We start from the raw sequence: 14,875 nt of genomic DNA, 5'->3' as shown, positions 1-14,875 counted from the left end.
CTGAAGAGTTTTAATTCTTAAATTTAAATTTAACCAATTAATTTCAGGATGAATACTGAAAATTTCAGGCTTAATGGCACTTGCAAAGCTTTTGCTGTTTGGGTGGGCAGAAACAGTCAAATGCAGGTAGTCCTCAACTTACAACAGTTCCTTTAGTGACTTCGTGACAACGGCATTGAAAAAAATAGCTTACGACCATTTTTCACATCTCTGTAGCATCCCCAGGATCACGTGATCAAAACCCAGATACTTGGTAACATGTTCATACTTATGACCAAGGTCATATGATCCCCTTTTGCAACCTGCTGACAAGCAAAGCCAATGGGGAAGCCAGCTTCACTTAACAACCAGCTTACTAATTTATCAATTGCAGTGATTCTTTTAACAACTATGACAAGACAGATTGTACAATGGGGCAAAATTCACTTAACAAGCATTTCACTTAACAGAAATTTTGGGCTCAATTGTGGTCGTAAGTCGAGGACTCCCTGTATTCACTGCCCACGGAGCCTTTACTGATGATAAATTGTGAATCTAAGTCTTCAGCCGAGGTGGCGCAGTGGTTAGGGTGCAGTGGGCTATCCCGTCAGGCCTGGGGCTAAAGATTGTAACCCGCCCGAATGGTATGAATGTTGTGTTTTAATCATGTATTGTCTTATATGTAAAAGTTCGTTTTCCCCCCTTCCTTTGGATTGTGAGCCGCCCTGAGTCCCCCCAGGGAAAAGGGCGGCATATAAATAAACCTCTAATCTCTAATCTAATCTAAAGTACTGCAGGCCACTTCAGCTGCCTGTTTATCTGCAGTTCAGCGGTTCTAATCTCACCGGCTCAAGGTTGACTCAGCCTTCCATCCTTCCAAGGTGGGTGAAATGAGGACCCAGACTGTGGGGGCAATATGCTGACTCTGTAAACTGCTTAGAGAGGGCTGAAAGCCCTATGAAGCGGTATATAAGTCTAACTGCTATTGCTATTGCTATTCAGCTGCAGATGCATTATTAATATTGTTGAAATTTAAATTGGGAAGATGCACATCGAATGTAACGGAGAGGAAAATAATACTGTATAAATGTGAATGTGCTGATTATTTCCTAGAGAATCCCAAGTATGACTTACAGCTAATTAAAGAAAAAAATATTTGACTCAGAAACCGATGTCTGCCATGGGAGAAAATGTTTTTTTCCCCCGTTTGTACTTGCTGTTGAACTTTGATGAAGGCAGCAGTGCCAGCAGCTGAAAGAGGCTGATTCAGAATCACATCTTTCGATCCACTAAAATGATTTTTTTCCCTAGAATGGTCTTTATTCCTAGGATGCTTGTTTTAGGGTCAAATTGTTCTTGGTTTTCATAGCATTCTGTAGAAAGTTTTGCTTTTACATAAAACCAGAGTCTGTAAATCATAAATTCACAAGGCATCATTTTATGGAAATAAATGGTTATCATAAAAATACAAACAAATTCAAACCTTTAATTTGCCATTACATTTTCTCAACACAAATTCCAGTGTTTTGAACCTTAATAAATATACATTTTTAAAATTCTCCGGTGTCTAAAATCATAAAAAATAGGTCCTTATTTCCTCTGTGGCTAGCACACGCAGCTGGTCTTCTGATCAAAAATAACTCACTACATCTCATTGGGCAAAATATACACACAGACACAGATGTCACATCATTTAGCACATATTGACGAATGATAGGCAAATAGTTACACATTCAATTTTTTTACATCAAAGTTTTATGCAGCATGAAAGCAACATACATATATATATATATATATATTTAAAGAGCATGACTCTTCCCCTCTTCTAAAAAGGCCTCATGGAATCAAGGTTGATTTAAAAAATAATAATTTAGCAAACATTCATTTTATATGGGACTTTTGTCTAGGTTTGAAAAAAAGTAAAATTTGTACACACAATCTTTAAAAGCAGAATAGCCGAACCTCCAATCCACATTAAACACTTTTACAATTCAGAGGGTCAATAGTTTAGGTAGATTTTAATTCTCCCACTGAAAAAAAAATGGGTGTAAATGTCTCTAACTTAGTTGGACTGTGTTTGTCAGTTGACATCTGCTTTTCTATATGAAAGTGGGGGGAAAGCAGCAAATGTTCTGAGAAATATAAATACGAAACACAGCTGATGTTCAAAACAAGAACATCTGTTCTTTTCTTCATTAACTGACATTATTCTCTATATCAGCATTTCTCAACTTTGGCAACTTGAAGATGTGCGGATTTCAATTCCCACATTGGCTCAGGAATTCTGGGAGTTGAAGTCCACACATCCTCAAGCTACCAAGGTTTAGAAGTACTTCACTACAGTGGAGGTCTCCAACCCGCAGTCCATGGCCCAGAAGCCACAGAAGAGCAAGCAAGGACACGAAGTCGCATTTGTGTAAGCGGCGCACATGCGCAACACACACCCTCTCCTTCCCCCCCACTACCACTGGTCCGCTGAGTGGGAAGGGTTGAGAACCACTGCTCTACAGTTCAAAAAACATGCTTTCTCACAAGGCAATTCTGTGCACTTGGGTTATTTTGGATAATGATTGTGCATGTGGGTAGCTATGCATGCATTGTCAAAGTCTATAAATTACGCTGCTTGGTAATATAAGAGATGTTGAGCTGCAAAGTGAAGTATTTTAACTTTCAGACCATCCACCAAGGAATATGCATGCTTTCTCAGGATTTACAGAAATTCAAAAGTTCAATCTTGATTTGAATCAATACAAGCTGGGCTGTTTTCTTAGCAAAATAAACTATCTGGTGATTCAAATCTGCATAAGAAACATTTTAGACTTTGTGCAAGTTCATTAATTAAATCATGCCTGGTGTGCACCTGCTTATTTTCTTACACATTCACTCAAAGTGAAGTAGTCTCGTAGCATCAACTAATACGTTTTATGAACAGGAACACACTTTTGTTATTCAGAAAAGGTGCTATCCGACTTCTAATGTTGCTCCTACCATAAGTAACACGGCATTCCTTCTACAATGTCACAATTGAAAAGAAGGGGTTTCTGCAGTTAGAAGTAATGCTAAGTATAAACTACACCACAGATAAAACAGAAAGCTTTCATATTAAACACAATTAAGGGGGAATTTCTCCCAGCACTGCCCTCTGGTAGGACAGGAAATCCAACAAGCCAATAAGAGATGCTAAATTATGAAACTTTAATTCAATTTGAATGTGTAAAATTGTGCCTCCTACCCGCCTACCTCATTCTTCTGATTAATAAATTCAAAAAATATCAAAAAATTAATAATGCAAACAAAATTTAGAGATGTCTTAAAATACGTTTTGGCTTCATTTTTTTTTCTTGCAGAGGTCCATTTCATTGAGGGACAGTAACCTTCCTCAGATCAAATTCTGAATTTATAAAATCTAAATTTAGATGACAGATTTCTTGAAAAGAAAAAAAAAAGGATTATTGAATCTTCCTAAGCATCCAAACATTTCCTGCTCCTGATGCTTTTTAATTGGGAGAGGCAAAATCATAAATGAGAATGAGTTCAGAAGTAAACGCTGAGCTCTCATATAGGTTCTTCTAGTAATATTTTAAACCTTTCATGTAAATTATCAATCATCATCATACTAAGAGTTGGCTACTCTTATCCTGATATTCCAGAACTGAGGGAAAAGGCACTTTGGCTAAAAAAATCACATCTGCCTGAGGCCATTAGGAAATACACAACTAAGGCAACATTATTTGAACTAGAGCAGTTCTGAAACTCTAAGTCAGGAATTCAGGGAAGGGATTTTACAATTAAAGATGGAGAAACAAGCAAATTGTCCTTGAGAATGTTCTCAAAGCTTCTTGCTTTATCCATGCACGCTCAAGAGGCAGTTGTAGTACCAAAAGTTTGAGAATTCCAGTGAGATGCAGGTTAGAAATAAATGATAAAGGTGCTATATTTTTTTTTGTCCAATGCTAAAAACCAGTGAAATTATCATTTTTATCCATGGGGTAAATTCACATCAATTTAGATGTGTTTTGGGATTTGTGGTCTACAGATTTCCTATTTTATATGATCCTTTTTCTCCTTATATATAGTAGTTTGATTAATTCCAAAGTGGTTTGAGTTCATGAAAGTCCTGTGTATTTTCCCCGTTGATTGAGAAAAATTAATTGCGGGTCTAATCATGCCTGAAACATTCCAAAATAGACCTTTTCTCAAATATACCCTAATTTATAAAGACGACAGAAATGAAAAACCGACAAAGCTGCTCCTTTCTCCCAACTGTTTCGAACACAACGCTGTGAAGATATTTAGTTCCCTTGACAAGAGGTTTCATTTATTTCAAAAACTCTTTCGACCTTTTCTAAAAGATGGAGTAATTAAAATATTCTTAAACTTTTTCTAAAGAGTCAATTATGGGAACAGAGTGTAATTTTGTTTTTTAAAAGAGCAAAATGAACAGGAGGCAAGCTTCAAAAGTTAGATAAATTTCAACAGAATTAGATGACACTATTAAAAATTTGTAGTAATTTCAAAACAATGCTGACGATTGGCTATGGACTCCACCCAAGGGGGAGGAAGAATCTAAATATGCTGAAGGATGCAAAGAGAACCAAACTTCCTTAGAAACCTACTGGGGCTTCATTTATGAGATGGATTCCTAAACTCTGCCAAGCTAGAAGCAGTGACTTACAATCCACAATTGGATTTACATGACATGTTAAGGCACAAATGAACAAGCCACCTATTGTAACTCAATGCAATGAAGAAATCCAGTGAGACTCCAGGCTTATGCAAAAATATTGTCCTGAGGCCATAAAAGTACACATTGCAGCCTTTAAAAACATTTCAGATTCATATCATAAATGAATGAATTTAGATACTCTAACGTGTCAGTCTTTTTTAAAAAGACTCACAAATCAAGCTTTAGATTCTTCTCCCTTTCCCTCTCCGCTGAAATGCCAAATACAAGTAAACTCATGCAATTCTTTTTTAATATAAAAAATATCAAAGTTCTTTGCTCTCCTGCTATCAAATTTGAAAAAAAGAACACAACAGCAAATATATGAAATATACAAAAGAACTGCCATATAAAATGTATAAAATTATCTACAGCTATATATATAGATGTATTTATATATATTTATATAAAACAATGTATTTTAAGGCAAGGCGTCCCTTGGGATAGAAATTTGAGAAGAACTTTGATGGGGTACATTGTCCTCCGGAGTTCTGCAATCTTGCTAAAATTGAGTAAAACCCCAGCATAAAATCAGATCTTGTGTATTATTGACGATTTATTCCTCAAAGGTGAGTCTCTTGTTCAAGATGGATTTCTCCTGCTCTATTCTCCTTGTAGCATTGCTATGGCTCAGTCCATATTTCAAAGTCATTTCTTCCCCCAATAATGAATTCCATTTACTGGTCTCCATATGGCACAAATGATGCAGTCGGGCAAGTACTCGGAAGGGCTCGCTATCTGTAACTTCAATGAGCAACTCACAGGAAATTGTGGGATTGTCACAAGTAGGTGCAGATTCCCAAAGTGACAGTCTTGGCATCCTCACTCCATGGCAAATGGGAAATGAATGCAGACTTCAACCACAGGGGACGACCACAATGTTACAGTAGAGTAATTTATCCAAGGCACCAGAGTCTTCTTCGCTATTTCCTGATGGTTCAAATTGAAGTTTCATTACTGCCTCTGTTCACGAGAAGAAGTAACCATGCAACTTAGGGTTAAATAGTGCCAAGCTGACAATCGCAAGTGAAACGACTAGATTATTATACTTATGTTAATATGCAGAAGAAAAGCCATGCTTCAGCAGCTAAGTGGACATCGCAAAAGGCCAAAGTGACAGAAAATTCTTGAGAATAATATTGGGGAGGGGGCGCAGGGCCTTAGATGAAGGTAACTGGCAAGGAAAACATTTTGGGAGAGAAAGACAGAAGTTACGTTTGAGAACACAAAGCGAGTTTAGATCTGATTAGATCACAGAGATTATACTAAACCTTACAGTTTTTGTGACTCAGAGGTCACAAAAAGTGTTTCAAGCTAGTAATCTGAAAAGTGTTAAAGGACATGAAAGAGAAATAGGGGAGGGGGAGAAGCGAGGGGAGAACAGATGGTTCTGATGCTGATTCCTGAATGAGTGTCCAAAACAAGCCACTGAAAAGAATTAAATGGTAAGTCTTTGGAAAGAAATAAGCACCAGAAACTCAAGAGAAAGTATCACGGTAAACATGCAGAATGGGGCACTCACTCAGAATCCGAGTTATTCTCAGCCGTTATTGTCCCCATGTGAACATTCATGGCTAAGCCATTCATCTGTTCTGGAGGGTTTTCTCTTCTTGGGTTTTTGATGGTTACTCCAGAGTCTGAAGTGGAGCGAACACCATTGTTAGTCCCAACAGAAGTTGTTTTAGGGGAGATGGCAGTTTGATGATAGTCTGACAATTTTTCTCGTAGCCGATTCTTCATGTTTTTGTCCACCAATGGAGGAGGGTAGGTGATTTTATTTTTCAATATGCCTAACACAGGGAAGAAGAGGATATGACCATCATATTAATGTAATAAGACAAAAAAAACCCAAAAGATGCATTTAGTAAAAAGGCTTTATGCATATTTATGCTTGAAATGAAGAAAGTTTCTGCTTCAACTTCTATAATACTTTTCATTTAACATACCTGATGCTCATCAGGATATGACCTGCCCCACCAAGCAAATGTAGGGTCAATAGGAAAATATTACCTATTAATTGTAGTTTATGGTGAGGACTATTTTAATAAGGAAGTAGGATTAAAAAAATGAAGGAAGTCCCCTATGTTTATAAAGACTTCCTGTAAAGGTATTGGAATTCCTGCCACTTCATTACATGAAGCTAAAAGAAATTCAGGCTGGCCAAAATGTCCTTTCTTGTCACAAACCAATTAACAGTTTTCAACAGCCAGTCAGCATATGTGTAATTTCAGATTACAAGAACAGCATCTTAGAAGTATACTTGCCAGTATGTGAAATGGCTTTAAGCTATAAAGGTAAAAGTTCCCCTCGCACATATGTGCTAGTCGTTCCCAACTCTAGGGGGCGGTGCTCATCTCCTTTTCAAAGGCGAAGAGCCAGCATTGTCTTAAGACATCTCCATGGTTATGTGGCTGGCATGACTAAACGCCAAAGGCGCACGGAACGCTGTTATCTTCCCACCAAAGGTGGTCTCTACTTTTCGACTTGCATTTTTACATGCTTTCGAACTGCTAGGTTAGCAGAAGCTGGGGCTAATAACGGAAGCTCACCCTGTTACGTGGCATTAGGGATTCGAACCTCCAACCTTTAGATCAACAAGCTCAGCATCTTAGCCACTGAGCCACCACGTCCCTCTTTAAGCTATAGCATTGAACAATTTAGTTCTTATTTTTCTTTGCACTGCAACTTGCATTAAGAGCATAACAAGAACTATCAGGTGAAGCTGAAAGTTCATGTTTCAACAACTTGTTTCTCGCGGTGGCCACCCAGAACTCTCTCGACAGCTCACAAGTGAAGCAAATTCCTTTTAGGTTTGTTCCCCCAGCAATCAATATACATGATAGATCTGAACCTGAAGGCATCACATCATTAATAAAGATTGATACTATACTTCATGAATGTATCTTCTCTCCTATTAAAGCCATATAATTAAATAGCGTTCACCCCATTGTGCAGTAATGGATTTCATAATGAAAACCTTCTCTAATACCTTTCCTCTGTTCTGGTGGCTGATGGTTTTGATGAGGGACTGGTTTATTCTCCTTCTGCTGCCCCTCGTCCTCTTTTTCCTGAGGTATTTCACTGCTGTGGTTCACTTGATTTTCCTGATGCAGTTCTACATTAACTTTGGTTTCCACCTTCAGTTTTTGTTTTGCATTCGGCTCCTCCTCATCACTTGCATCGACGCCCTCAGATGGCCAGTAAGGTCTTACATGATTGGGTACTGTATCAACTGCAGGATGCAAAATATTTAAAACACAATACAAACACATGCAGACTTTTGAACTAAAATTTCAATGAGGAACTCTTCAGATTTCTACAATTATCTTCAACTTAAAGTGAAAAAATCCCTGGGCAAAATTTTTTGGTTACACGATGGAATTAGATAAATTGCAAAAAACATGGGATAGGAACTATACACTGACAATGCTAATGCATATAAGGAAAATATTTATCGGTGGCATTTGCCACTGGCAAGATTGGAAAAAATGTTTAGTAATATGTCTGCCAAATGTTGGAAATGTAATCAGACCCCAGGTATTCATTATCAAATGTGGTGGATTTGTATGAAAGCAAGAAAATATTGGAAGAAAATACATACTTGGTTGGAAAAGATGATTAAGCAACACATAGATCTGAAACCAGAAATATTTTTGTTGGGTATAATGCCAGAGGATTATGATAAAGGGATTGTATATTTAGTTTTGCATGTACTGACAGCAGCAAGGATTGTATTTGCACAATATTGGACAAATGAGAACACTCCATCAGATGAGGATGTAGTTCGGAAAATATTAAGACTGTGCAGAAATAGATAGATTGACTTTAAAAATAAAAGACAAAGAAGACAAAGAATATTATTTGTCATGGAAAAGATTTTATGAGTGGTTAGAAATAAGAGGTAAAATTAGATGAAGAAAGATTATTGCTATATATGAATTAAATATAAGATGGTTTATAATTATAAATATGCCAATATAATTAACAGAATTATGAATAAGCTAATATAAAGAAGAAATTGAACAAAAACTATTCTGTTATATTTTTACTATTGTTACTAGCATATGTGTTAATATGTCATTTTGTTCTCTTATTGTTTGTCTTTTGTAACTGATATACCCTGACAATACACTGTATTCAAAATGTTTATGAATAAAAAGAAAGAAAGAAAAGAGAGAATCCATCAGGAAGGAAAGACCTTTTTATTGCTCACTCTTCACAGATAGGTAGAGTCTTTATGATGGTCAATGATTAGTCCACCAAACACATTGCACACATAAAATTAATTGCTTAGTTAATTAGGTAAGCATGCCAATCAAACTGCTGAGCATGTCTCGTATTACAGGACAGAATTTGCCACAACTGAAGAAAATACTGCAATAATCACTTGAAACTGAAAGTCAAATTTGTAAATAAAACAAGATTAGAACGATGAGGAAATGCAATTAAATGTGGAGTTGACAGCTTGAGGCAGATGTCAGCATACAACAGTAAAGAGACCTCTAACGACCTCAACAATTCCTTTTCTCCATGGGTTTAGTCTAGAGTTGGCTGGAATAATACTTATATTGCCCTCTAAAATCACTAATGGAATTTCTACAGGATCATTTTTTGTGTGTGTATTTTAAATACGGCACTGTCTTTACAAGGAGACTGAGGTTAGGAATATCTGAATTGTATAGATGGGGTTTTCAGGTAAGCAACCTTAATGTCTATGGAGATTCTCAATCATTCAGGTCATAGTTGTCCCAAAGGTGCTTTTTTTCAAGAGGCAACTGGACTTCCGTGTTTTTCCTTTGAAGACGGCTCTCTTCTCATCCAAGAAGCTTCTTCAGCTCTGATTGGATGGTGGGGAAAGGAATATAAATCCTTCCATTCCCTTCCATCCAGTCAGAGTCGAAGAAGCTTCTTGGATGAGAAGCGAAATGTCTTCAAAGAAAAAACAAGGAAGTCCAGCTGCCTCTTGAAAAAAAGCACCATTGGGACATATTGTCCTAAAAAAAAAAATCACACACTGACTGATTTTCTTGGCCTCGAGGCTCCTTTTCTTTCAAGGGGGAAGCTCAAGTACTTATACCAGGGGTGTCAAACTCGATTTTATTGAGGGCCGCATCAGGGTTGTGTTTGGGGGGGAGGCATGGCCAGGATGGCTGTGGCTAGCTCGACGTCACTCACCGAGGCTCTGTTTTCAGCCCACTCAGGCTCTGTTTTCAGCCGTGACAGCCTCCTGCATCCCTATATCAGCAAAAATGGAGCTTGGGGAGGCCGTGTGCAGCTTCCCCAAGCTCTGTTTTCTCTGGCAGAAGGTCACAGGAGACCGTTGTGGCCAAAAACAGAGCCAGGGAGGGCCACGTGTAGCCCTCCCGAGCTTCATTTTTGCTGGCGGAGGCACTGCGGACCCGTCTTTCGCTTTTTCAAGGGCCAGATCGAAGCACTCTGTGGGCTGGATGTGGCCTGGTGGCCTTGAGTTTGACACCTCTGGCTCATACTCTTTACCTTTAGGAGTGCTGTGGACTGGAATCCGTTCGTTGTTTTTCACAGTGCCAGTGTTCCATTTCTTCTCCACGCCTATCACATCTTCCTCACTATCTGACGAGTGAGAGGAAGCATACGAACTGCTGTGTTCATCAAGGGACAGTTCACTGTCAGAATCAGAATCACGCTCTGTGGATAAAAATAACCAGTCAGCCAGTGAAACGAGCGGAGACAAATAAAACTGAAATTTTGCCATAGATTTTCTGCAACTACCCTGGGATGAGCTTTTTACTATATGCAGCAATACAGCCAGGTGAGATTCCCAGGAGATAAGATATGATACTAGGAAGCAGCAGCGTGAGTAAAATCTAACCTCTGTAACTAGAGGTAGTCCACAACTTAAAACACTTCATTTAGTGACTGTTCAAAGTTACGATGGCACTGAAAATAGTGGCTTATGACCATTTTTCCAATTATCGTTGCAGCATCCCCATGGTCATAGGATTTACATCCAGATGCTTGACAACTGACTCCTATTTATGACAGTTGCAGTGTTCAGGAATCATTTTACGACCCCCTGACAAGCAAAGTCAATGGAGAACCCAGATTCACTTCACACCCGTGCTACTAATTTAACAACTGCATTGTTTCACTTAACAAATGTGGCAAGGAAAGTCATAAAATGGAACAAATTTACTCAACAAATTTCTCATTTAACAACATACATTTTGGGCTCAATTGTGGTCATGAGTTGGGGACTACCTGTAATTTCTCTTTATGCACAATTGCCTGTTTTTTTCCAAGAAAAAAGGTAATTCTTGGATTCCATTAGCCATCACTTTTGTTTGAGAGTGGCAGAAATAAGCATTTGTGACAGGGTGGATGTGGCCAGCTGACACCTTCCGTCTTCAGCCACCATATTGTCATGAAGACACAGGAGACCCACTTATTGTGAGCTTCCACTGCTGAGGGGATACTTGTCCTAGTCTGGGACTAGTCTACTCCATCCTCTTAACAACTATACCAAATAAAAACCCAGATGTCTATAACCTTAATCCAAATGCTTTGCATTTTTTCTCCTCTTCTAATGGACCCTAATCATGATGACTGAAGATGTAAATTAGTGTAATATACAGTACTTTGGTTGGAAAGATACTGGAGGTCTGCAGGGGTCGGGAGAACCTCTAGCTAAGATTCTGTGCAGTTCGGAGAACCGCCAAATCCCACTAATGGCTGGCTCCTCCCCTCCCAGGAATTCTCATGCGGCCTGTTTTGGATGTAGGTAAGTGCAGGGCGCGCGCGGAGGCTCGGAGGGGGCGAAAAATGGGCCTACTGGAAGTTTGGGAAGGCCAGAAATGGGCCTCTGGAGTCTGGGGAGACCATTTTTGCTCTCCCGGAGGCTCGAGAAAAGCTCTGGAGCCCGAGGAGGGCAAAAACTCCACACAGACACACACACACCATGGTGCATGAGGCCGACTAGGTCATACCCACCATGTCCATACCCCCTCAGCAACCGGGCAGAGAACCCCTTGCTAACATTTTTGAAGCCCACCCCTGCTTCCAACCTGTGCTTTGAAATAACAGCTAAAGGTTCAATGCCTGCCAAATCAGGATCACTGATGTAAAACACATGTCCCAAACTCTAAGATTTTCACTGAGCATTTTAACTTTTTTTTTTCTCCTTTGAAAGCAATGGTCTACTTCTGCTTTCCTGATCGGTATGGCTTTAACTTTCCTACTGTCAGAATCTCTGATTTGCTAAGATAGCCAAAACAAATATAAGCTATTTCTATTCCATGGGTCCATGGTAATTGATAATGAAACCATCATCCTGTGCTTTTTGGTTTGTTTTGCATCAGGTTAATAAAAAGAAACTAGGAAATATGGCCCTAACTGAGAAATAGCAAAAAAAAAGTTATTACTTAAATCCTTGGATTTTGTATTTCTCTTACCATTGGATTTTGATGGCTTCCTTTGGAAGATGGAAGAATCTCCTTCTGTATTACCAGCTCTCGCTGGACTTGATATGCTGTGTTTCTGGGCAGTTTCATCTCTACTAAATCAGATAAGAATATAAATAAATATTTCCCAATCAATGCTTTAAAAAATTAAACAATAAGTATTTTCTATATAACTTTATACCTGTATTTATTTATTTCTGGTTTGTTAATCATCTTTCATCATTTGTTTTCTAATCTTTGCATCTATTATCTAACCATTTGTATCACAGGTCCCATATTAAATAATACTCTATTTCTCCTTTGTCTTTAATTTCCATCATTAACCTTATATATTGTAAGCAATATCACTACCAGAATGTACAAAAGTGTAAATTAAAATATATAAAATGATAAATGTATAGAGAACTATGTTAGAACTATGGAAACAATAGATATAAGAATCTATTGTTGTATAATATCAAGTGCCGATATTTCTTTCTTTCTTTTTCTATGTTGAATATTGTATGAAAAAGAGAAAAATGGATGTAATTAGGATATATAACATCATGTATATTTTAAAAAGCGCTGATACAACCAGTATATCACTGTTGCAAAGTTGAAATTGTGATATAAAATGACGAAAAACGTACAATAAAAAAATTAAACAAAATTAGAAATTATAGGGTATGTTGTCATTTCTCCCGCGGCATCAAATGGTAGTAATGTAGAAAATGGAATAAGAGAATCATTGTTCATTACTGTTCTTGTAATGAACAAGGAATCCAAGGAATCATTTTATTCATTAAAAAATAGAAAAGAAAATCTAGAAAACTCTCCTGGCCTTCAAGGAGAGCTGGCAGCAGATTCGGACAGTGAGGAGGTTGGGGAGGATCATGGGCCAGTCCTGGAGTCTGGGGAAGGCTCTGATAAGGGCTCTGTGTTGGAGGCAGAGAGGGGGCCAGGGCTGTATGCCAGTGATCAGCTGCCTTCAGAGTCAGACATCAGTGAAGCAGACAAACAGCTGGAGCCTGTTTCCAGTGTGCGCAGAGTTGCCAGACGAAAGGAACAGCTAAAGAACAGGGTTCGACTTGGGAGTAAGGCCCCAAGCGGATGATGAATGGCCCCTCCCAGAGAAATAAAAGAGGAGCGAAAGGGAAGTGGAGTTTGCAGGAGACAATTAATTCACTTAATTGGTTCGTGACTCTCTGAGATTCCTTGCCAAGTTTTGCAGATATCAGCCTGGCAGCTCTCCAAGCCAGATAAGGTCTGTGACTGTTAATCCTCCCTTGAAAGACTTTCAGGATGTGAATGAGCACAATTCACAGTAAATTAATAAAAGGGTTTTTTGTCGGGACCAGGAGTTTGCTTCAGGCTCTTGGGAAGCCTAAGTCGGAACAGTTATTGTGACTGTTGGCTGACCTGATGCTGCTTTCTAAGGAGACGGTGGATTCCCCAATCGTGGTTCGATACATGTTTGGTTCTTCGATATACGTATCATTGCAATTCAGAGACCGCTGAGAGATCGAGAGAGAGGGAGAAAGAAAAAGTACAAAATTAGCTGGAAAGCAAGGCTATTAAAGTAGATTAAATTGATAGTATTTTAAAAAAGAGTTATGTGTACAGGTAGGTTGTGATTAGTGTGACTTTGAATAGTGTGAGATTTGATTTAGGGCAAATTATAAATTAATAGCAGGTTGCATTTAATGCCAAAATCCAGTTAGTCGAGGAAAGTTCAAAAACTAAGATGCTCATTTTAAAGAAATATAGCAAAATACAGGAGATAACAGATATGCCTTGGATATGGGCTGATTCTGTTTTACTGGTTATAGTCCAGGTAGTCCTCAACTTACAACAATTCATTTAGTGACCGTTCAAAGTTACAACAGCAGTGAAAAAATGAACATTTTTTTACACTTATGACCATTGCAGCATCCTCATGGTCATGTAATCACAAGTCAGACACTTTGCAACTTAGTCATATTTATGATAGTGACAGTGTCTCTTTTTGCGGTATGATTTTGCTTCTGATAAGCAAAATCAATGTGAAAACCAGCTTCACTTAGCTACTGTATTACTAACTTAACAACTGCAGTGATTCACTTAACAACAGGGGTAAGAAAGGTAGTAAAATGAAGCAAAGTTAATTTATCAAATGCTTCGCTTAACAACAGAAATGTTGGGCTCAATTGAGGTCACAATTCAAGGACTATTTTTTGTAATTAAAAAACATATACATTTTTTTTATTTAAACATTTTAATTGTCTATTTCCATCATGCTGGAACCAATTATCCTATTTTCCACAGAAACGTAACTTTGAAAATCTGCTTTTTGTGCAATATATCTGAGATCTACATTGTGACAGGCTCATATAAATGTGTGTGTGTGTGTGTGTGTGTGTGTGTGTTCCAGCATAACTCTGGAACACCTCAAGCAATTTCAACCAAACTTGCTACACAGATGACTTACTCTGTGGAAACAAATACTGAGGGGGTAAAACACCCCTAATACCCCTCGGTGTGTGTGTTCTGTTAAGATACAGCCTGTTATGTCTTAAAATGGCTTCTACTGTACTGCTGTAAAATGGCTTCTGTACAGCGCAGGGCAATTGCCATGATAACAGCTTCACAGTACTCCACAAGGGGGCTCCCACTTTCCTTGATACTTCTGGGAGCACAGGGGAAACATTTGTAACTAATTTAATTGTCGCCGAAATCAAAGCCTTTCCTGCCTAATACTGGATTAGTATAAATAAATACC

The 14,875-nt window shown here is 38.3% G+C and overlaps 1 protein-coding gene across 3 annotated transcripts in view; it reads right to left on the bottom strand.

Moving 5' to 3' along the window:
• Positions 1-1,397: 1,397 nt before the first annotated feature.
• CELSR1 (cadherin EGF LAG seven-pass G-type receptor 1) overlaps positions 1,398-14,875 on the bottom strand; it is a 182,691-nt gene continuing 169,213 nt past the window's right edge. Inside the window, exons 30-35 of one of the 3 annotated variants that reach the window (XM_087722171.1) lie at positions 13,537-13,631; positions 12,130-12,233; positions 10,199-10,366; positions 7,692-7,934; positions 6,225-6,492; positions 1,398-5,665 (exon numbers count right to left, since the gene is read on the bottom strand). In XM_087722171.1, coding sequence (XP_087578297.1) covers positions 5,641-5,665; positions 6,225-6,492; positions 7,692-7,934; positions 10,199-10,366; positions 12,130-12,233; positions 13,537-13,631 — 903 coding nt within the window. In that variant the 3' untranslated portion in view covers positions 1,398-5,640. The remainder of the gene's footprint in view (positions 5,666-6,224; positions 6,493-7,691; positions 7,935-10,198; positions 10,367-12,129; positions 12,234-13,536; positions 13,632-14,875) is intronic. The other 2 variants (XM_087722173.1, XM_087722172.1) reach the window with 2 other exon arrangements.

The sequence above is a fragment of the Thamnophis sirtalis genome, unplaced genomic scaffold (assembly GCF_051295495.1).
Source record: "Thamnophis sirtalis isolate CommonGarterSnake01/CBP01778 unplaced genomic scaffold, rThaSir2_p1.2 scaffold_9, whole genome shotgun sequence".
NCBI classification, from domain to species: domain Eukaryota; kingdom Metazoa; phylum Chordata; class Lepidosauria; order Squamata; family Natricidae; genus Thamnophis; species Thamnophis sirtalis.
The sequence above is the reverse complement of the archived record's forward strand: the minus strand, read 5'-3'. Positions and strand labels throughout refer to the sequence as shown.